The 23,530-nt window shown below is 37.4% G+C and overlaps 3 protein-coding genes across 20 annotated transcripts in view; 2 read left to right on the forward strand and 1 right to left on the reverse strand.

Moving 5' to 3' along the window:
* Window positions 1–4,306, forward strand: part of LOC109091758 (bromodomain adjacent to zinc finger domain protein 2B-like) — a 40,166-nt gene extending 35,860 nt beyond the window's left edge. For all 16 annotated transcript variants that reach the window (XM_042725516.1, XM_042725514.1, XM_042725524.1 and 13 more), the window contains 5 exons: window positions 283–418; window positions 510–656; window positions 1,530–1,819; window positions 1,910–2,053; window positions 2,876–4,306. In XM_042725516.1, the coding sequence (XP_042581450.1) occupies window positions 283–418; window positions 510–656; window positions 1,530–1,819; window positions 1,910–2,053; window positions 2,876–3,032 (874 nt within the window). In that variant the 3' untranslated portion in view covers window positions 3,033–4,306. The remainder of the gene's footprint in view (window positions 1–282; window positions 419–509; window positions 657–1,529; window positions 1,820–1,909; window positions 2,054–2,875) is intronic.
* A 799-nt stretch (window positions 4,307–5,105) lies between these two features.
* Window positions 5,106–16,996, forward strand: LOC109093701 (WD repeat, SAM and U-box domain-containing protein 1-like). 2 transcript variants are annotated; one of them, XM_042725531.1, is made up of 13 exons: window positions 5,106–5,207; window positions 5,515–5,945; window positions 7,092–7,279; window positions 8,161–8,250; window positions 8,336–8,429; window positions 8,881–8,914; window positions 9,035–9,075; window positions 9,159–9,265; window positions 10,378–10,392; window positions 10,705–10,734; window positions 12,127–12,306; window positions 15,822–15,956; window positions 16,041–16,996. In XM_042725531.1, the coding sequence occupies exons 2-13, from the start codon at window positions 5,536–5,538 to the stop codon at window positions 16,190–16,192; spliced, it is 1,476 nt and encodes a 491-aa protein (XP_042581465.1). In that variant the 5' UTR covers window positions 5,106–5,207; window positions 5,515–5,535; the 3' UTR covers window positions 16,193–16,996. The 2 variants fall into 2 exon arrangements, with proteins under 2 accessions (XP_042581465.1, XP_042581466.1); XM_042725532.1 differs by lacking the exon at window positions 5,106–5,207 and having other exon boundaries at window positions 5,308–5,945.
* Window positions 16,997–18,422: 1,426 nt separating this feature from the next.
* Window positions 18,423–23,530, reverse strand: part of LOC109057847 (protein TANC1-like) — a 77,212-nt gene continuing 72,104 nt past the window's right edge. For both annotated transcript variants that reach the window (XM_042725534.1, XM_042725535.1), the window contains one exon: window positions 18,423–21,793. In XM_042725534.1, coding sequence (XP_042581468.1) covers window positions 20,596–21,793 — 1,198 coding nt within the window. In that variant the 3' untranslated portion in view covers window positions 18,423–20,595. The remainder of the gene's footprint in view (window positions 21,794–23,530) is intronic.

Consider the following 23,530-nt stretch of genomic DNA (forward strand, 5'->3'; position numbering starts at 1 on the left):
TTTTAATCAGCAGTGCACAGACGGAGTTCAGAAACATCAAAACTTGATTTGTTTTCTAATACTTCTAAGTGCATGGTAAACACAGCTCTCCGTCCTCATGTATGGCTGTGAAGTCATGCCACAGATTTGAATCACACTATACAGTCGTGTGTGTGTGTGTGTTTGTTTGTGTGTGCTGTTGAAAGCTCAGGGTCTCAGCCACTCAATTTGATATAGACATATTACAGGCTTGAAATAAACCCCCTCTCTAATCTGTGTGTTGTGTTTTTGTGTGTGTCGCAGGGGAGAGGAAGAGATTGCTCCGGGGATGAAGCTGTGGCGGAAGGCGCTGACTGAGGTACGCAGCTCCTCTCAGCTGGCTATGTGTCTGCAGCAGCTCCAGAAATCCATCGCCTGGGAGAGGTCCATCATGAAAGTGGTAAGTCATGTCATGCACAAGGGTTCACTTTTTTATGCATCTACAATATATGTTGCAGTTGTCAAACTTATATGCCTGTTTGTGTGTGCAGTACTGTCAGATGTGCCGAAAGGGTGATAATGAAGACCTGCTTTTGCTGTGTGACGGCTGTGATAAGGGCTGTCACACCTATTGCCACAAACCCAAGATAACCAACATCCCAGAGGGAGACTGGTACTGCCCTGCTTGCATCTCCAAGGTAACTACCTACAGTTCACATCATCATGAGTACAAGTTCTCATTTGCTGAGGGGCATGTCTCTGAGATGATGAGCTTATGTCTATATGTATGTCTGTTATTTATATATTAAAATTAAAATATATATATATATATATATATATATATATATATATATATATCCTGTAGCTCAAGTGGTAGAGCATTGCGTTACGAAGCGCAAGGTTGGGGGTTCGTTTGTCTGTGTGTATGTGTTAGGTAAAAATTCATAGCCTGAATCCACTGTAAGTCGCTTTAGATAAAAGCGTCTGCTAAATGCATATGCGTTATTTAGTTTAAGTTTGGTGTTTATTTTATTTATTTTTTTTTTTTTTTAAATTTAGTATATATTTTGATTTTTTTTTTTATTTTTATCATGTAAAATAACGCTTTTCTATTTTAATATATATTAGTATTTTGTTGATTTCTGTGATGCGAGGCTGAATTTTCAGCATAATTACTCTAGTCTTTAGTGTCACATGATCTTTCAGAAACCTTTCTAAAATGCTGATTTGGTGCTCTAGAAGTATTTCTTATTATCAGTGTTGAATGCAGTTGAGCTGCTTATGATATATTGTTTTATGGAAACTTTTTTTCATGAAAATAGAAAGTTATTTAAAATAGATTTTTTGGGGGCCTAAAAATCTATTAAAACACTCGCCTATTAAAAGGATTTGTATTGCATACCCATTTTTGCATTAATAATGATGCTGATGAGTTATAATTTATGTACTCTTGTACTGTGTTCATTGGCTTATTTGGAGTGTTATTAAGTGTATTCATATATGTTAATGTGTTTGGAAACATGTAACATAATGAACCTGTAAATCTGAACTAGTCCTGAACAATCTTTCAGGCAAGCGGTCAGTCACCTAAATCTAAGAAGACTCCGATTCGTGCACCACCAGCCACTGGAGGAAAAAAAGCAACAGAAGCAGCCAAGAAAAGCAAGAAGCAGGCTGAGACGTGTGAAGAAGAAGAAGCCACCAGCAGCAGCAACAACAGCACCCCAAAGAAAGCAGCCACCACCTCCACCCAGGCCAAGAAGAACACCTGCACCCCCCCAGCACCCAAACCAGACAGCCCTGCTTGTGTAAAAAGAGCCAAAACAGCCAGAGACAACAACCGGGACCTGGGCCTCTGCAGGTATCGCCCGCATTCTGTTACTCTCTGTGTGTATTCCTGGATTTCAGTGTTTGTTTTAATGCAGCTCTCATGTTTGTTTGTATTTCTCAGGATTCTGTTGGCTGAACTGGAACGTCATCAGGACGCCTGGCCCTTCCTCACACCAGTTAACCTCAAATCTGTCCCAGGGTACCGCAAAGTCATTAAAAAACCCATGGACTTCTCCACTATCCGTGAGAAACTCGTCAGCAGCCAGTAAGTGTCTCTCACTCGGTTTTGAAAAATGTGAAAAAGTAAAAGCTGGGAAGGTGGCATGAAATACTGGAAGATGAAAATAAACCAAAATTGAATTTGAATAATTATTGAATTTTTTAAAAAATATTGAAATGTTTTTATATGTATAATTAAGAGCATTTTATTTTGACAATTATTTTATGTATTAAGATTTTTATTAATGCTCTGGAATAAAATAAATAACTAAAATAAATATTGATAAGCATAAGTATAAATGTATAAATAAATACATGCACAAATAAATAAATAAATAAATACACAAAAAATATAGACTATACAACTGAACATACGTCCACATCAAGAAAATAACAGCAAATAAAATTTTCTCCATGTATCCTCAAATAAAATCCATTTATAAAAATTTAAATGCCAAAATTAACAATTTTCCCTTTTAATGTACCCTTTTAAGCCCTTTCCACCAAAATAAATGACTGAAATTGACATCAGATATTAATAAAAATAATAAAGCAAATAAATAAATGCTACACAAAAATGTAAACTTTATAAATGAACATAATATCCATGTCAATAAAATCACAATAAATATAGGTTACACTCTATGTATCCTTTAAAACATAAAAATTCCATTCATAAAAACTTAATTCTCTAAATAAACTATTTTCCTCTTAACAATACAAATAAAATATATTTAGCACCGTCTTCCATTATGTGTAGCACATACTTAACGTCAAAAAAAAACAACCTTGAAGTGTTTTATGATTCGTTAATAATAAGATGCAGATGCAGTAACTGATCCTTTCTTTTTTATTTCTTGTTCTTTAGATATCAGAATTTAGAAACGTTTATCATCGATGTCAACCTGGTGTTCGACAACTGCGAGAAGTTCAACGAGGACAACTCTGACATCGGCCGGGCCGGGCACAACATGAGGAAGTTCTTTGAGAAGCGGTGGACTGAGCTGCTAAAGCAGACTAACTGAGGTGGTCTCGGACCACCACGGGCTATCATTTCAAAGCTGCCACCGGGGCTCAAAAGCAGAGGAGTCGCACCTCTCTCTTCGACACAGAGCCTTCAGGACCAACCAATCCCACATCAACACCCAAAGAGACACAAGACAGCGGGTGTCTTTGTGCAATACCATTTCCTTCTAGAAAAGAGAAATCGCACTGAAATTTCAACCATCAGAGCTGTATAAGGAGAAAAATCCCTTTCCACTACTTGTAAATATCTTTTTATTTTGGTTTTGTATTTTTACTTTATCGTTAATATTATAGTGAATGTATTTAATTTTTTTAAATGATTATTTATGACTAAATAAAAGAAAGGTCCACTCTTCATTTTCTATGAAAAGGAAGAAACAGCAAAACTGCTTTTAATCTAATGGAATGTTTATTTGTTTGTGTTTTTCCTCTCCAAATATGAAACAAAGCCAAGAAAAAAAAAAAACTGTTTACACTGTTCTGTGCCATGTGGCATCAGAGTATTCAACCCTCTGAACGTGAACTAACGGCATCACTGTTACACACACACACACACACACACACACGCAGACAAGCAGGAGGCACCCATGTGTACATACTGTCTATTAATGTCAATATACTGAGTCTTGTTTGGAATGATGTGTACATATTGTTTCAGACATTGGATATTGTTTATGCCTTAGAACGTTTGTAGCAATTAATTTTAGTCTTAAAGTGATTAATAATATACATTTATTGTTTGTACAGTATATACATATCCTCTACAAAACACTGTGGTCTCCTTAATCTTAGTAGTGCCTGCCCTTCAGAACAGGGTATAGGGAAAATAATTAGTTTTCTTTTGTTTGTTTGGTTTCGTTTTTTCCCTTTTTTTGTAATGTTATAGTTTTCTTGTATACAACACATCAAGGCCTCCACTCAAAGGCATACTGTACGAAACTCATGTCTGAATCCACATGAAAGCTGTCGGAGTATTCTTCAGTATCCCTGGCCCCAGAGGCGCTCAGAGATGGACAGCAGGCGTTCTGTAAGCACCCGCGTGCGTCGTGGCCCACTGGAGGCAGCTAGAACAGAGTTTTTTTGTACCTGCGTCAGAGTACTTGAAGTTATTTTATTTAAAGATATTGTGGGAAACAAATGGTAGCGTTCTTTTTGTAGGAACATTATTTTTCACTAGTGTGTGTGTGTGTGTGTATGTGAGAGTGCGAGCGTGTGTTTGTGCGAGTGTGTGGATGTTTGGCACGGACTTATTAAAAGGATGTTTTTAAATCCAGACAGTGTCTAATGTGTTATTTTATTCCTTTACCCATGGGCAGTGGTCTCATTTTCTTTCATTTTACGGGTCATGTTATTAGTGAAAAATGCATTTTTAAATTAATATTTTACTAAATTAGTGCCTTTATTCACCATTTTTATTCAAGTGTTTAACCCATATATAGGCAGCAAGATTTTTTTGTAAAAAAAGGTTGAAAACAAATTGCCATTTTCCAACACAATAGGACTTAAATATTTAAGATTAAGATTCCTATTTTTTTTTTCTATTTTACTGTTTGTATCTTTTCATGAAAATAAGTATATATATATATATATATGTGTGTGTGTGTGTGTGTGTGTTTATGTATGTATATATGTGTATGTATATATGTATGTGTATATATGTGTATGTATATATATGTGTATATATATATATATATATATATATATATATAATTTCATAATGCTGTCTATATATATATATATATACACACACACACACACACATTTATTCCAATAAAGAAAATACAAGAAACAGAACTGCATTGAAATACAATAACTTAAAGGAAAGGGAGAAAAAACAACACCTCAACCAGTAAGAAAAATATCATAAGCCTAAAGAAACTTGTTATTCTAATTGTTATCAATGAGTTTAAGAGATTTAACAATTTAACAAGCAAAATCTCAGCAAGAAAGACATCAAATCTAAGAAACATCTTAAGAAATGTGATTGTATTTATAATGATTGAATTAAAATGTTAATTTGTACATAAAAATGAATATGGCTGCACATAATGTATAAGCAAATACACACATTTATGGCAGTCTGATAAAGTGACAAGACAAATACAGCGCAGTAAACAAAAAGCACGTGGACAAACTGGAAGTCACCTGACAGAACCAGGAAGTGTTCGCGAAAGGTACGTCACGTCTTCGAACACCGCTTACATTTGACATAAACAATAAAAATACGTAAAATATATTGAAATGTATTACTAGATTATTAAACATGATACTGAATAATTTCATAATGTTGTCTATGAGTGACCAAAGGTCTTACAACACATTTTTCGTCAGTTTAAACAACTTGCGAAACACGTTTGTAATATCAAGTGGTTTGTCTGTTTTGAATAATGTGTCAAACTCCAGCTTTTAGCGTTAGACTAAACGTGAATTCTGTTGTTTTGTCCGTTATGTAAGACACTTCCTCTTCCTGTGAATTTAAAGGGAACAGTCGGGCAACAAGACATGAACACAAACATGGTGTCTCTGATCTGCACCTTACAAAGTCATCGAGATGATGTGAACTGCTGCGCGTTCTCCGGCGCTCTGCTGGCCACCTGCTCCGCCGATAAGAGCATCTGCGTTTACTCCTCACGAGACTTCAGCGAGCTGCCCTTCTCCCCGCTGTCCGGACACGGCTACGGGGTGCACTGCTGCTGCTTCAGCGCCTGCGGGCAGTACCTGGCCTCCTGCTCCACCGATGCCACCACCGTGGTGTGGTCGATGGACTCCGGAGAGATCAAGGCCGTCCTGGAGCACCCGGGCCGGAGTCCGGTGAGGGTGTGCGCCTTCTCTCCAGACTCATCTTTCCTGGTGTCTGGAGGCTCCGATGGGACCATCGCACTGTGGGACTTTACCTCCAGGACCCTGCGCAGGTACATCAGCTTCCCATTATTGATCTACATATTCAATGAGATGAATAAATAAAAGTTGCAATAAATAAATGTCAAGTCAGGTCAACATATTAAGTGCTATATACAATATATACTGCTTCAAAACAGCGTCATAATAATTAGACAGCAAAATCAATGATGCAAACTCAAATTCAAGTTCTGCTCAAATTCAAGCAGCTCTTTAAAATAAGAAAATAGTGTCATGGAGCTCAAGTCAATTCAGTGTTGATTCAGTGTAAACTTCATGAATTTTGAATCCAGTTCAATTCAGATATAAGCAGCTGAATTATAAGAAAGCAACAGGAAAACTGTCATTATTCAGCTCAAGTCAGTTCAATGTTGATTTAGTTCAGTTCAGTAACAATGTTAATGTTGCAAGATTCGTCAATTATTAAACAAATTTGATTCAGCTGTCAAGCAATTCTACAGAAAACAACATCAGATTCATGTTGAGAGTAACGCATTGCAATACAGTACTTCTGTAGTTATTTTGGTGAAAGTAACTCAGAATAATGCAAAAGTAGTGTAACATTACAATTCAGAGACAGTAATATTGTAATATAAATAATTACTTTCAGTTACAGTAACTAATAGCATATAATGTATTACATAAACATAATGCAACTTGCCCAATACTGATCATCAGTGTCATCATCCAGCTCAATTCAGTACTTTTTTTTCCCCCAATAATGTCAGTGTAGTCAAATCAATATTTGTCGGTTCAGTATTATTTATAAATGTGGCAGTATTTAAATATGGCAATAAATGCATGTGGGAATAAAATGAAATAAAATAAAAACTTAAATCTAAATAAATACAGAAAATAAATAAATAAAGGGGAAAATAATATAAAAAATGCAATCAGTGAAATGTAATTATTATTGTTAAATAAATTATTAATAAATTATTGTTATAACTATGTTAATAATTATTGCATTTCATCAAGTAATATCTTTCTTTTCTCTAATTTCTGCAGGTTTGGGCCATTAAATGTTGTTGAAAATGTTGTTAAATACATAGTGAATCAAGCCATTCTTTTTGTATGATAGTGTTAGATTTAAGTCAGATTTATTTTGCACTGCACCAGATCAAACTGTTTGATTGACACTTGTGTATGTTGCTGTTTAGGACGGGGGCAGTGACTGACACCAGTATAGTGGCCTGCTCTTTCACTCCCTGCGGTCAGCTGTTCATCACCGGCTCCACATATGGTGACCTGCGGCTGTGGGACCTGAATATGAACCATCTCCATGCGGAGAAGAACGCCCATGACCTCGGGGTCTCCTGCTGTCAGTTTGCTCCCCAGATAATGAAAGGTACGATTCCTGGATGTCAGTTATTCCGACAAATTACAAAACATTACCTTGCTGTATCAGAAAAAACTTAAGTAATATTTGGACACACTCTCCTAAATGTAATTCATGTAAAGTCAGATACAGTTTAGTGAACTGATTTGTTTGCACAGTTCATACATAAACAGATTCACTGATCAAAAATGTCTTTATTTTAGCTAAATATTCAGTTGCTGCTGTTCATCATTTGTTTTTGACTGAACAATATTAATTATCATGTTTTTAGTTTAATTTATTATAAATTGTACATTTATATTTGGTTTAATGCTGTCACCCTAATTATAGTTATTTTTAATGAATAATTTTAATTAACAAGGGCACAGTGAATTGACTAAAAGTGACAGTGAATGTTACAAAGATTACTGTTTCAATTATTTTGAATTAAATAATCCTGAAAAAATGGTAAAATAAATTACCATTACATTTTCCTCAAAAATAATAATCAGCACAACTGCTGAAAAATCTATTTTGCCATAACATAAATAAATGACATTTATTTTTACAAAACTAAAAGAAACAATGAAAAGTTTTTTTTAAATTGTAGTAGTATTTCATATTACAGCTTTTACTGTATTTTTGATCAAATAAATAAAACCTTGCTTAGCATAAGAAACTTATTTTAAAAACATCAATCAATCAATAAAACCTCACTAACTGCAAACTTTTGAATGGTGTAGCTACTTCTGAAGTGTGGCTTAACTACTTCAAATTATGATCTTGTAGCTTTGGCTACCTGCAAAATAGTTTCAGAATAGCTTTTGTAACATTTCCACTAATGTATTCTTAGGATGAATCGCTTGTTAAATGTACAAAAGTAAACTATTAACTCTGTCTCTCTTTCACAGGAACAGATGGCTGCTTTCAGTTTCGGCTGGCCTCATGTGGACAGGACAGTCTTGTGAAGATATGGATTGTTTCTCTTTTGTCTGCTGCAGGTACCTCCATCTGATATATCCCCACCTGTGTCTTCTGTGTTTTTAGTGAGTGTTTTTGTGATTAATGATGTTTGTTGATCCACAGGCATTAAGATGCAGCTCGCTCATACTCTGACGGGTCAGTCTGCTCCAGTTCTGTCCTGTGCTTACTCTGCTGATGGACAGATGTTGGTGTCAGGGTCAGTAATGCACACACATACCCGCATAATTCCTTTTTTTAATTCAAAAAGTATTTTATCAACATTGAAAATGACAACCTTAAGTTAAAATGATCAGACCTTACTTTGCTTAGCATGCCACTAAAAATGCAAAGATCATAGGTTTGATTCCCAGGGAATGCATACATCGAAAAAAAATTAAAATAAAAATGCACAAGCTGCTTTGAATAAAAGCGTCTGCCAAATGCATACTTGTAAAAGAATGCTGATCCATTCCTTGCAGTTCCACTATTATCCGCCGGGTGGTGCTGTGTAATCACAGACATCAGCAGTGTGAACTGAAAACGTCATGATGGATGAGAGCTGGTTCTGAAGTCTGCTGGCCAGTAATCTCTGCTGAAACTGATTCTTAAAGGCCATAGAGGCTCGTCTGACTCATGCCTTTTAAATGTCACTCTCTCTTATCCCACAGATCGGTAGATAAGACCGTGACTGTGTATCAAGCTGTGAGTCTCATTTATATTTATCATATATTTCTGTCTAACCAATAAAAATAATAGATGATTGACAGCTTAGATGTCATTAGCATAATGTTTGTATTTATATTAACTAGTTGTTCTTTGCAGAATGAAGGTGTCTTACTCTACACACTTAACCAGCATGACAGGTGAGCTGCGAGTCATGATTTCTAAGGTCTGAACTCTGTGTAAGTCACTGAACCCTGTCGATCGGTCTCTCCCTGTTGGGCAGGTATGTGACGGCCTGTGCCTTTTCCCCCACGGCCCCTCTCATCGCCACCGGCTCCATGGACAAAACTGTCAATATCTGGAGGGTAGAGGACGGCAGCGGTGCTCGGGGTGGGTTCCTGGGCTTTGAAAACCGATTCAAACTGAATTACAATATAACATTTACAATGAATGTGTGTCATTCCTGCTATATAATACCTTTTAAACTCTGTAACCCTCTCAAAAAATATTTCTAGAAAAGGGCTTTTTTTTTAAAGAAAAATATGCTCTGGTTAAGCTCAGGCACAGCTTAATTTTAATAGTTTACAAAATTGTTTAGATAGATTTATATAATTATATGAAACAGAATGGAATGTTGCTAATACTTTCTTTAAAATGAAGTCACTTCCTGGAGGATGATGTCATTGAGGACATGTCTTTTGTTAAAGGGACAATTTTGGACAAAGAGGAAACGTATAAAATCATTGCCTATTAAAATATGTGTTTTTGATCAGAAATATAGAATAAAATAATGAAAACCCTGGAATATTTCTCAATAAATTGCCAGTGTAATTTGTTAAAAGGGATGTGGCAAAAACGGCAACATCTACTCAAAACAAAATAGTAAAATACTTTCAAATTTATTGCAGTTGATGTTTTTAATAAAAACTAATTGAGGTTCCCTGGTATTTAAAGGGACAGTTCACCCTAAACCAAAATTCTGTCATCATATACTCACCCTCACTTTCTTCCAAACCTGTATGCATTTATTTATTCTTCTCAAAAAAAAAAAAAAAAAAAAAAATATATATATATATATATATTTATTTATTCTTCTCAAAAAAAACAATGGGAACTGAAGCTATTTAGACACCAGCATTCTTCTAAATATCTTCTTGTATGTTTCACATAATTTATATTCTCATTAGTAAATGATGAGAAGCTTTATTTTGGGTTAGACTGTCCCTTTAATGATCTTAAAAAAAAAAAACCTATGAGTTTAAAATTTTATATAGTATATTAAATCATGTATGATGGGGTAAAAAAAAACTGTACTGCAGAGAAGGAATGACTCACACACAAACACACACGCACACAGGAAGTGCAAGTTCCTATTTGCTTTGGAAAATTCTTTTTCTGTTTTATTTGTTCTAAGAACGATAATAATGATTGTTTGTTCAACAAAATGATTGTTTGTATTTCTTCTTTTGTCATTTTCTCCTGTTTGATTCCTGAAACTGAAGGCAAATCTCTTCCTGGTGAGTGTGTTTTACACATTTTTATCATTTGTTTTGGCTGTAACTAGCAAACAGTATGCAAAAACTGGCGCTCAGGGCACAAAAAATAAACCTTCAACAAACAAACACTTGACGACAAAAATACAAACTGAGCAGTGTTAGCATTGTTCTGTTACACAGCTAAAGCTTGTGTTTACTGCTGTTACGGAGCTCAAGAGATACAAATAATATATTATAAACAAACCATAACCTAACTACGATGTCTTCTTGTAACCTGAAAACTGTCCCTGAATTCATGTTCCATTTTGCTTGTTCCCGTCTTCCTCTTTTCAGATGAAGCTGCTTCGGTTTCGAGCAGTGGAGGTGAGAGAAATCCAGACCATACAGTACACTAAAAAAAACATCCAAAAACAATTTTTATTTTATGAATAATTTTTACACCTGCAAGCTTTAGTGGGTAAAGAATCACACAACAGCACCAAGGTCATGGATTTGATCCACAGGGAACATATGTACTGATAAAAAAATACATACCTTGAATAGTAGCTTTTAAATAAAAGTGTTTGCAAAATGAATAAATGAAACTTCTGGGGGCCTTTTGTTAAGTAAATCACTCGCTATTGTTATCTGCATGAAATACTGCTGACCATGTTCAGTAATTACTCACCGTTATTCAAAAAGAGGTGTAGTATCCAACCGAATACACAAAGAAGAAGAATGAGATGTATTCTTCTCACGGCCTTCAGAAGTTTCTCTGGGGTGATGGATCACAGCTGCAGCCTTCAGTCCAAACACAGTGCACTCCGTGAGCTCTAGTGGGCTTTACATACTCTGACTGGTGTGGAGGAAAGCTGATGAGATCTGCATTATGAATAGCAAAATAACAGCTCTCATACACGAGGAAGTCAAAGTACTGCAAATGATCTGACTGCATCCTGAGCGGATACATGCTGTAGAACATTCCACCTCATGATTTATGCATTGGATGCAGTGTGAGACGTGTTGACCTGCAGTCTCATTAAGAATTCACTCTTCGTCTTCGGCTTAATTCATATTTTGCTGATACATTTCACATTGTTCATGATAAAAAAGGATTTTTTTTGTTTTTCAAAAGTGGTCTTTGTTTTTTCAAGTGGAAAAGCTTTAGTACAATTTGCAAGAAAATGTTTTAGTATAATTACGCTAAAAATGTCAAATAACAATTAAAATGTAATACATTTTTTCATGCAGCAATTTTTCAGTAATCAGTATTTTTTCTGTTTTTTTTTTATATATATATTTTGCAAATGCCATGAATTATTAATTCATATAATTCAAAGATTTATCAGGAGTGTCAAGACATGACAAGGTAGCATTATCTGATATTTTAAGATTTTTCTCATTATATCATCGGACAGTTCTCTCCCAAACATCCCAAATAATTAAAAATTAGTTTTAGTTCAGAAACTAAGAACGTGTTCATCACAGAATATGTGTATTCCCATCAATATAATATCAAGTCATATTTTTGGGCCTTTTATGCCTTTGTTAGAAAGGACAGTCTAGATGAGACAGGAAACAACAGGGAGACAGATAGAGAGAGATAAACTTTGCTTGCCCGAGGTGCAGCTGCATTATACTGTATGTCGAAGACTATTGCTACAACTCAGATTACATTTTATTAATGTATTTTTTAACTAAATTAATAGATGGGACAAAAAAAGTGCATGTCATTGAATATATCCAGGTAACATACATCCTGTTGCTATCTGTCAGGCAGGAAGTCGAGTGGACACTCCAGACTGATGGTGAGCGAATGGTCTGAGGAGGATGTGTTGGCATGGTTACGTGAGGAGGGGCTAGAGGCTGTGATTGACGTGTTTAAATCCAATAACATCGATGGAGAGGAGCTGCTCTCTCTCACCAAGGAAACCCTCAGCTCTGAGCTGCACATCGGTAAAATTACAGCCCACGTTACTCCAGATCTGTATTCATCTCTCATAACATGCTGTAGACTCTGGATTTACTCTACATATAAATTGCGTGTGTCTGTGTGTGTATATATATATATATATATATATATATACTGTCACAGGCAATTCTAGTAGCATTTTTCATCAATTAATTTAATAGGTTTTATTTTGGTTTTTAAAGGGAATTTGAACAGAATCACTGTTTCACGGCTGATCACTGAAACGGCCAGCGATTCACCAAACGAGCCGTTTAACATCAAATCTGCGCTGGATATTAATATCCAAAGTATAGTGAAAACACTATTAATTAGCACAGTAACAAGATCGGCAGTTTAAGACATTAACTTGTGAGCACAAAACACAAGATACTTCTCTTTTCAATATGAATGAGCCTTTATTAGATAAATCTAAGACATATAAACTAATCTAACAGATAAGCACACGCACTCACACATTCACACAAGTTGCAGGAGGATAGAAAGTTAGGAAAGGATGAGTTTAAAAGAATGAAAATGTGAAATCCCAAGTTTACAGCAATACGTGAAATTGCATAGACATGAACAACCATCAATCACTTAATTAACCCTCGCATTGAGTTCATCAATTAGGTTAAAATTATATTAGATAACACCAGTACAGATCAGAGTCTGGAGGTACGTTACTTGTGATGCCTGTTTAACGGGGTTCCCTTTGTTGTCGCTGAAAAGGGGGTTTCCCGAGGTTGCTGATTGGCTGGAAGTTCAGTAGTCGTTGAAGTGACGTCTTGGGAAGCCTGTGGTTGGGCGTTGGCTGACGATGCGGAGTTGTGGGCTGGTCGAAGTTTCAGACGGGCACTCGAGGTCAGACTCGGAGACACGACATTACAAAACTTAACTCAGAACACGAAACTCTTAAATGGAAAAGAAAAGAAACTAAAGTAAAAGAACAGAAGTAAAGTTTGACGAGACTAGGTGGTGTTTCTTCTCATCGTGGCTAAGTAGCAGCAGGCGTGCAGGCCGAAGCACGCTGGAACGGCGCTCGAAGAACGCTAAAAGTGATGACAAAGCATGACTAAAAGCTTAAACTACAAGCAAAGATAAAAGCCGGCATGACTGATAGCAAAAGCTAAACGAAAGCTCAAAGCTAAAAGCATAATTTGATGGTGTCCTGAGTATTTAAACTGGCCTTTTGGCCACACCTCAAATGTTGTCTTGACCAATTAGATATTGTCTTTTCTCGGGGTGTTGCATTGTTTGTCCCACCCATTCATAAATCATATGTTATCTTATCAAGCACATGGTCCGAATTTTCCCGCTCTTGCAGGGTATAATTTGGACATGATTCTTATAACAAGAATATGATACATTTGACAAATAACTGATGGTCAGAAACGTTTCAAGCAAGAAGATTCGAACACACACATACTAAACATGAATATGATCCCTTAAGCTATTCAAGAGTTATTTAAAAAGACGTACACAATAAGTGATTAGAAACATTATAATCAAATGTGTGGGTTCATGTATGATATGGAGTTACGCAATGGACTGGTATCCATTTAGAAGTCTTTTTTGAGTTCATTTCGGTGCATATATGCATTGGAAGGCATTCTCTGTGCCATTCTGGGGAGTAAGGATATGTCCTGTGAAGACCAGAGGGGTTAACAGGTCTCCTTAGGAATTTCAGTCTGGTTCTGCTATGTGGGGGGAAGTCAATCCAACGATCTTGTTTACTCTCATGGCTTTACATGTGAGGGTCAGACTGTCCATCTCTTCGATTACTTGCCCCAAATTAGACAATCTCTTCTTTGAACTGAAATTGTCAATAATTGTTCTAATGGTGTTAATGTTGAAAGCTGTTCTCTGAAAGAGTTGGTTGGTTATCAGACTGTGGTGCTAGGAGTTGATTTACAACATCCTGCCTTTCTGTGGAATTCGGCTCATGTTTCAACCAGGCTCCCGATCGAATCTTTAATTTGTCTGGTTCACGCTACAATATATATATATGTATATGTGTGTGTGTGTGTGTGTGTGTGTGTGTGTGTGTGTGTGTGTGTGTATATATGTATATACACACATACACACACAAAATTTAGTGTTGGACTTGGTGGAAATCACATCATAATAGTGTAGGAATGACCATAGCCTCTAAATGTTACCTCAGCTGATGTCGTGTCATGTCATGAGGAGTTATATAAAAGTAACATGGATTTTCCCATGTCTTTTATACATGACCTAACAGGAAGTCTTGATTGAGGTAGTTTTTTTTTTTAGGAAAAATCATGGAAAAAGTGGCCAACATTATGTGTAATCCTAGAGATTGTAGGGAATGTAAACATCAGATTTGTTGAGTTATGTAAAGCACTTGCCTGTGTGGCATCCAGGGAAGAGTTTGTGTGCATTAAAGCTGATTATTTCTGCTTTAGTCCTAAAACCAGCAGCTGTTTACATAAGAAATCCAATCCTAAATGTGCACTTCTGAAAATAAAGTAAAAAAGAAATCCCTGTCCAATTCACCATGACAGTAGAATTACCTCATTTCATTTAGCATGACATTTGAACAGACTTCACTTCATTTAATTTCTCTGCTGCCCACTGTGACATCAGGCCATTGTGTCTGCTTTTCTCAGTGCAGTCAGATGCAGATAAAGCAGTGGCATGTGGTGGGCTGCAATAATGAGAAGGCAATGTCCACTCTCCGAGTTTGAGTTTGATAATAAGTCCAATAGAAGGTCTTGTGCATGCACACAAAAGTAACTGTAGCTGAGGACCCAGTAAATAAGTCATTTACTGGTTTACAGGTAATTAGTGATTTATAAGTACTTATAAATCAAAATCAAGTATGTTTTCATAGCCTTCTTTGATCATATTTACAAAGGGTGCCGATATTTTTGGCCATGACTGTATTATAACTGTCGCAGACAAAAAAGCTGCATGTTTAATTTAACTGAGCTGTTAAATTTAAGTGTTTGTTAAACACAGATCGGCATTTATAGGGTTAGGGTTAGGTTATACATCATTTTGACATTAAATTTGATTAATGTAACAGAATTTTGTAATGTCCCAGTGCTTGGCTGTTATCATAGTCCTATGAGGACACTTGCTCTTCACCTTTATTTTGCTAATAAAAAATTAAAAGGTAACTTCTGACTTTTTTTTTTAAACTTAGAAATGCAAAAGAACAGATCTGCAAAATATAAACTCTCAATTCCTAAAAACAAAGTTCAAACTTGGGAGATGTATACTCGGAATTCAGCGAAATTGCATATTTGTTTTTGTTTTAAACTCATGCTCATTTATTTTTGCCATTGCCTGCTTACAATAATGTTAAAGAATTGCTGTTTGTGCTGCACATTATGTCTACATTAGTTCCAGTTTCAGCCCAGCATTTACAGAAAGAGTGGGACACTCTACTGAAATTGGAGGCCAAACCACCGCTGTTCTGTTAGCACAGATGTATTGATACCTGTCCCACTTTTCTGTAATTGTGTGGTGCTGAAGTGTTCTTGTGCTCTCTCAGAGTCTCTAGGCATGCGGAGTAAAGTCATGAAGAAGATTGAGGAGTTAAAAATGGCACCTGTCTCTAACGGCACTCCTGATGAGTACCTCTGTCCAATAACACGCGAGGTCATGAAGGACCCAGTGATCGCCGCCGGTGAGTGTCTGAGAGTCTGTTTACCTGCTTGACTGGGGATTTTGTTTCGAGTTGAAACATTTTCTTCTCGTTTTCCGCCTGCAGATGGCTATTCATATGAACGGGAGGCCATTGAGAGCTGGATCAACACGAAGAGCCGCACCAGCCCTATGACCAACCTACCCCTGCAGACCACTCTTCTGACACCCAACCGTACCCTCAAAATGGCCATTTTACGATGGACCACTTGTCAATGATTTCAGATAATAATGAGCCTAGAACAGATGTCTCTGTAGAACTGGATCACCATGGCACTGATTTGAGATCAGACTGGCTTTAAACATTAGCACGCTGTACATTTTAGCACTTTAACTTTTAACAGACTATAGTGATGTCTCAGCTCTTGACTTGAGCTCAAGTTCAGTCTTAATCCTGAAAGTGAGAGAGGTGTTCCATTAGATGTGATGGGAGCTTCATGCGATCCTCCATCTGCAAAGTGATGGTAGTTATGTCACAGGAAGACTGAAGAGCAGGTGGTTCATAATCAGGCTAAAACTACTAAATGCATATCCAGCATAACACAGCAGAGTGTTGAGTGGCCTTAAACATCTTAATAAATGTTTATCATCCCCTCTCTGCTCTATAGCGGACAGTTTGCTGGCATGATTATACTGTTTCTAGCACATAATTATAATCACAGTATTATGATTCCTCCTGCAGCTGTTCTCTATCTCTCATCGTGACTCACAGGTCTGAATATAGGTGAAATTCCTCAAGTGATTTAGTCTTATTTCATGAAATGATTTTAAGGATGAGCTATTAATCATTTAAAGGGGTTGTGTGTGTCAAATGATGTTGCTCATATGAAGTAGTTTACATGCTTAAAATCAGGTATACATTTATTAGTGGATGATCATTGTAGCCAGTTAAGTGACTGGATTTAAAGGGGTCATATGATGCGATTTCAAGTTTTCCTTTCTCTTTGGAGTGTTACAAGCTGTTCGTGTATAGATAAGATCCCTAAAGTTGCAAAGACTATAGTCTCAAACCCAAAGAGATATTCTTTATAAAAGCCCTCCTAAAACGCCTCGTTTAAACATGCCCCCACATCTCTATGTCACTGTGTTGGAAGATTTGCATAACACCGCCCAAATGTCCACGCATAGGAGTTACTTTGATTCTCGCTGTATTATTGTTGCTGCCACCACTGCCATGTCGTGGAGACGCTGTGTTTCGTTGTGAAAGCGAAACTACTTTGTTTGGCCTTCCAAAAGAGGGCACAACTAGAAATCAGTGGTTAAGTTGTATTTACAACACTGTTCCAGAACAGTTCATACCAAATATTTGTGTGTGTGCAACGCATTTAAGGGAGGACTGTTTCCAGAACCTACAATGCCGGCTCTTATGACTCACAACCTGTAAGTATGTTTTCATATTTAAAGACTTTGCCACTGATTATTCAAATTCGAGTTTTGAGCAGTGTAGAGTAGTGCTTGTTGTTTGTCGTTTCTCCAATCACAAATGAAGACATGGTTTTATGTTTACGCAACATGTAAAAATACAATATAAGTCATTATATTTAGCAAATATGTCCCCACTGGATGCAACAAATGCCTCGTTTGTAATGGGTTTAATTGGTTTTGTCTTGTCGCGCATAAACACATTGCATTACACCAAATACACAAAATAATGTTCTTTTTAGCAACGTCATATGACCCCTTTAAAGCTTCACTATGTAGCGTATGTATATGACTGCACTGATGACAGTCTGGACCTTTACCTACATGAGCTGGTGGGTGGTTCATGTTGGGATAAACCTGCTGTGAGACTGAAAGCCATACAGAAATAAATAAAATCAACCTGTTGTACAGCTGACTTTTGGCTTGTGATTTATTTTAATGTTAACTGATGGTGATACAGTACATTGTTTATCGTGACATCACGTGATACATTGTTGTTCATGTACAAGTTGTATGACATGTAACTTCCCACACAATTGTGCAACTGTATGATAAATCATGCATTTTATTTAAGAAGAGTGTTAAGTAATCAGATTTAGAAATAAATGAGAAAAAAAAATATTAGGGACTTTGGGATAGGCATTTGGCAAACCACTAAGCAACCATCTGCAGTCACAAGTACACACAATATCCAAGCAACCACATAATACATTAAGAACTAAGAAGTGCATACAATGGTTCTTTAGTTAGCATAGCATTGCTTTTCTTCATATACTTTAATTAGTCTATACCAATACCACCAAGGTTTTAAACACTTGCTTTGCCATCTATTGACATGATTCTGCATTATCGTCTCTGAGGTTTCTATAAATTACACTGATACTAGTGAGTTTTAGAGAGTGGGCTGCACTATTCGTTCCCTTATCTGTCCAAGAAGCAGCAGCAACTTGGGCATCACTACTCAGGATTTTTTCAGTCATCAAATCTTTCCACCTCGTGTATGGCTGTTTTTGCTCTTTTTTTTTTCTTTTTGTTTTTGTTGGTTTTTCTGTCTTCCGTCCTCTTCGGCTGTACATTCAGGAACTTATTCACCTGTTGTCTCCGCCGGTAAAGCACAATAATAAGCCTGTTCCAATGTCTAATTTTTTCTCTTATCACCAAACAACAGTTTCTGCTACTAGCTTACAGTTTTATAGTGGAAGTGAATGGGGGTTGACATGTTTTGCTCTGTCCTCTGCGCTTCCATATTCGTCACTTTTCACTGGAGCTTAATATCAGAAATATGGTGGGAATTAAGCTATTTTATCATTTTAAACAACAGAGTGTGATGGTAAAATAGAGATTACAACAAAAAAACAAAAGCTACAATCGCAAACCACTCAGCAGCATGGCAGAGAGGAACCGGATTTATTTACTTCGAACAGTATTTATAACATAACTCTTTGTAATTATTGTATTCGTCTGAAAGAATAAAGTCATATAACCTAAGGTGGCTTGAGGGTGAGTAAATCATGGGGTAATTTATATTTTGGGGTGAATTATCCCTTTAAATCTTTATGATCAATGCAGCCATTAAACGTTAAAGGGGTCATCGGATGCAAAATTCACTTTTACATGTTGTTTGAACATAAATGTGTGTTGGCAGTGTTTGTACACAGCCACTCTATAATGATAAAAATCCACCCAGTGGTTAATCTTATTCCATGAAATAATTTTTAGGATAAGCTATTAAAACCACCCAGTGTTTTTTTTTTTTTTAATCCCTATAAATAATGTCCCCTTTCTCAATCAGTAGCTTCTTGGCTGTGTGATGTCACACAGACCCAGGCCCCTCCCACGATTGTTGATTGACACTGGCGTTTTATCTTAGACCCGCCCTGAGTGAGCTATCATCAGTCTGCCATTGTTTCACCGCTGGAGCAGATGTAGACCAGAATGGCTCCTAAGCGATTGAGGTGTTCTGTTGTTGGATGTAATAATGAACATAGCAGTCATCATTTACTCACGACATCTGAGCCGCTGAAGACGCAGTAGATTACTTTTGTTTTAGAGAAGGGAATGTGGCTAAAGTAAACAGTCTCATTAGAACAGCTCATCACCTCATGGAAGAGAGGGGCGGGGTGAGAAGAGCTCATTAGCATTTAAAGAAACATGCACTAAAACGGCTTTCTGTGTGCAGAGCTGTTTTTGTCAGGGTAAAAAGGGTGTTGTTTTACACTACCATTGAGAAATTATAACCAATGTATGCTATAGACTTTTCATTAAGACCCTAAACTTGTGGAAAAAGGGCATCCGATGACCCCTTTATTAAGGACTGGCTCTTATTATAGTATTTTTTTTCTATAGTTGAGCAGTAACAGTCACTTTATAACTTTACAAAAATTGTAATAAACTAATAACTAAAGAAAGTCTTAAACTGGGGTTTATTGTATATGTTGCTGAAATATTCAAATACAATACATAACAGCCCTATACATGAAATTAATTGCAAATAATGTACATATGAAATAACATCTATGTCCTCATAGACACCTGAATATGGTTCACTAAAACATGCATGTAAACCTGGTCTCCTTTATACAGTTCATATCAATCTCACAATCATAGTGGTATTTCATAATATATAGCTGTGCAAAAATAACTAATATATAAAATATAATATTGTTTTAATCAAGACAACCAAGCCATAAATAAATTAGTCCAAACAGTGAGTAGTTCATGAATACAACATGCTTCTCCTCAAACACACACACACACACACACACACACACACACAGAGAATTGCCACCATTCAAACAGGAAATGTTTTTGAATACACACAGGACCGGTCCACAATCCTACTGTAAGAGACAGTGTTTAATCTTGGTAGATGTGCTATGTCCTTACTGAAGTCTAAAGTCAGGTCAGGTATCTTAATACATTATTAATAAATCATCTGTATCATATTTCAGCTCTTTTTTAATGTGCAGATGCAGCGTTGCGCATTTAAAATGTGCTTAAATACCTCGGAAGCTGTAGTTGTAAACAGAAATGCAAGGCAATCTTTTACTCGTGTGCGCTTTCCAGGAGCACACACACAAAATGCTTTAAATTTAGTCTTTAAAACGACTCAAATGACATTGGGTTTGTTGATGAAAACCGCAGCTCCTATATTAAAGACTGTAAATAACTGGTGCTTAATGTAAAGTATGAGTTCGTAGCTACACGTTGGACTCAATAAAGGAGCGTTTAGGTTTGATGGAACTGATCAGGATGGGGTTGTCCCGGGCCAGGCTGGCCTGCTTGTGCTTAGTGTCATTGTAGTGTTGCTGGATGGGGTTACTGTCCTTGTATCCAGATCCAGGATGAAACTTGTCTGGGAGAAACTCGGGTGTATGTGTGCTGTTATGGATGGGCTCCTGATAAGCGCTTGTTTTAGCGTATTGGAGGTCACTGGTCAGTCCCTGCGAGTGCGTGTTCATGACAGCACCTACATTGTGACCTGCAAGCCCTTCTGGCATAAGTCCTTGCCAGCCATAACTGGACACCAGGTTGCCATGATGGCCTTGCTGCTGCTGGAAACGTGCAGTCTTGTCAATGATGCCCATAAATGGGCGTGGCTTGTGCTCTGATTGCCTCGTACCACTGTCGGCACTCGCCACAGAATTGCGCATGCGGCTGGTTTCCGCCAGGTTTTTGCTGGAGGAGCTGGACACTCTCACGCTGCTGCTCCTGCAGAATTCCCCTCTTGGCTCAACACTGCTTTCGGCCTTCTCTGCATGACCAAACTGAGTGCTGCCCTCTCTGGTACCACTGAGTGGACCCCTCTCAACACTGCCAATGTCAATGCAGGGCCCTGCTCGGAGTGAGGCGGGCCGGTGGCGGCTGGGCATGGGGCTGGACCCGGCACTCTGGGGCGTCCTGCCCTCGGCATGAAGCGAGCTGCTATACTCTCGGTTTTTCATGCTTTGAGCCTGTCTGGACGGAAGACGCCTGTGGGCGGCCCGTCCGGGGGCAGCTGTGGAGACGGCAGACTGGGCATCTGATATCGCCAGGCCTAGAGAATCAGGCAAGGTACGGCTTTGATGCCAGCTCTCCTTCCTCTTCTCCTGCCGAGAGGATTCTTGCTCACACCGCTCCTCCTCCTCATCTGCCTGCAACATGTTTATGCTGAGGCTGTCTGGGCTTTTCTCCAAACTCTCAATGTCCTGGTCATCATCGTCATCGTCGTCATCTTCTTCCTCATCGTTGTCTTCCTCATGGTGTGAGGGGTTGCTGTGAGAGGTAGGGTGTTTAGAACCCTGTCGCTGTAGGTGTTGGCACTCTTCCTCCACACGTGCCAGCAGACGTCTGATCTCTCGGTTACTGGGGCACAGACGCGCCGCTTCATAAAGATCAGCCAGCGCAGCTGCAAACTGCCTGAAAAAGAGTGAAAAACAGAGGAACTGGTAAATAATTAATCATTATTATAAACTATATGCAGTAGATGGTATAGATATATGCTCTCTCTCTCTTTGAACCTAGTAAGCTGCCTCACTGTCTACTTCCTACACAGGAAGCAGCCTACATAAACAGGATCTGGAACCACAATGGAACTTTATAAATGACTAATGTAAGATTCTCTTCATAGGCAGCAGCTTTAAAACGACTGGTTAACATTCAACTCTGATTGACAATTATACATTGGCATGTGGAGAGGTTAACACTGGCCTGTGAGCAATAGTTTAATGGTCTGTTAGCACACATCAAGTAAACTTTTTAAATGGTCATAAATCCTAACCCAGCATAAAAAAGTGCTATTTAATACAAGTTCAATAGAACAGCATAGATAGAGCTCTCTTTATTAATTCACTTAATGTTGAGAAAGTAGACTTTGTGGAGGACTGTAATTAAATAATTTGGAAAGCTGTTACAGAAGAAGGTGTTCAGTGCAACTGGCTTAGTTAGCCAAGACTACATGATAATTCAATCTCAGAGTGATGAGAAGATACTGTATAGCCTGGGGACATAGTCATGGGTTCCTTATGTGCCATATAAATATTGTAGGACCCTGGGAACATGGGAATCACTCTGTCATACAGGCTGTTTTAATACGTTTTGGAGCTATAAATAGTAGAAAAGTGTGATTGACTGTGCTATTCAACAAAGCACACGGCTCAGATAAACCGCTGTGCATTACAAAGCAGATTTAAGGCAGTAGTGCTGTACTTGAGTGAATTGTATAAGTTTGTTCCGCTGTGCAACTAAGTGCATGACGGTTCCCATTTTGTTCTGGTGTATTTGTTGCTTTTAGCTTTCAGAAAAATGTTACAGCTGTAAGTTTTGGATGCCTGCAAAAATATGCAAAAATTTGTAAAGTGATTAAATGGGGAAAAAAACACTTCATAACAAATAGGTTATAACCCTGGTACTATAATAAAGCTCAAATACTTCACAAAAACTTTTTATAATGCGAATACAATAAATAACTTTAATACACTGAATTATAATGTTATGCATCTAAACATGGCTTATGAACAATCAGATAATTGGTCCAGCCTAAAGGGCTAGTTTACCCAAAAATGAAAATTTTGTCATTAATGACTCACCCTCATGTCGTTCCAAACCCGTAAGACATTTGTTCTTCTTCAGAACACAAATTAAGATATTTTTGATGAAATCCGAGAGCTTTCTGACCCTGCATAGACAACAATGCAACGGACACATTCAAGGCCCAGAAAAGTAGTAAGGACATGACATCAGTGGTTCAACCGCATTGTGCACAAAAAATATTTTTGTAGCTTTATAACAAACAAAACAAAAATAATAACTTTATTCAACAGTTTCTTCTCTTCTGTGTCAGTCTTCAATGTGTGTTCATGACAACGCATGCGTGCGATGCTCCTGATGCATGAGCCGGCGTTCAGCAGCATTGCACGCATGCATTATGGTGCTCTTGTAAATGCACTTCAAAGACTGACATTGAAGAGAAGAAATTGTTGAATAAAGTTATTTTTGTTTTCTTTGCGCACAAAGGTATTCTTGTAGCTTTATAACATTATGGTTGGACCACTGATGTCACAAAGAATATTTTAATGATGTACTTACAACCTTTCTGGGCCTCGAATGTGGCATTGCGTTGATGTCAATGGTGAATCAGTAAGCTCTCGGATTTCA

The sequence above is a fragment of the Cyprinus carpio genome, chromosome B6 (genome assembly GCF_018340385.1).
Source record: "Cyprinus carpio isolate SPL01 chromosome B6, ASM1834038v1, whole genome shotgun sequence".
Lineage (NCBI taxonomy): Eukaryota > Metazoa > Chordata > Actinopteri > Cypriniformes > Cyprinidae > Cyprinus > Cyprinus carpio.

Coding starts and splice junctions, on each gene's coding strand:
- LOC109093701 (XM_042725531.1), top strand. CDS start 5,536: ATGAACACAAACATGGTGTCTCTGATCTGCACCTTACAAAGTCATCGA. Junction 10,735..12,126: donor TTCGGTTTCGAGCAGTGGAG/GTGAGAGAAATC, acceptor GCTATCTGTCAG/GCAGGAAGTCGAGTGGACAC. Junction 15,957..16,040: donor GGACCCAGTGATCGCCGCCG/GTGAGTGTCTGA, acceptor TTCCGCCTGCAG/ATGGCTATTCATATGAACGG.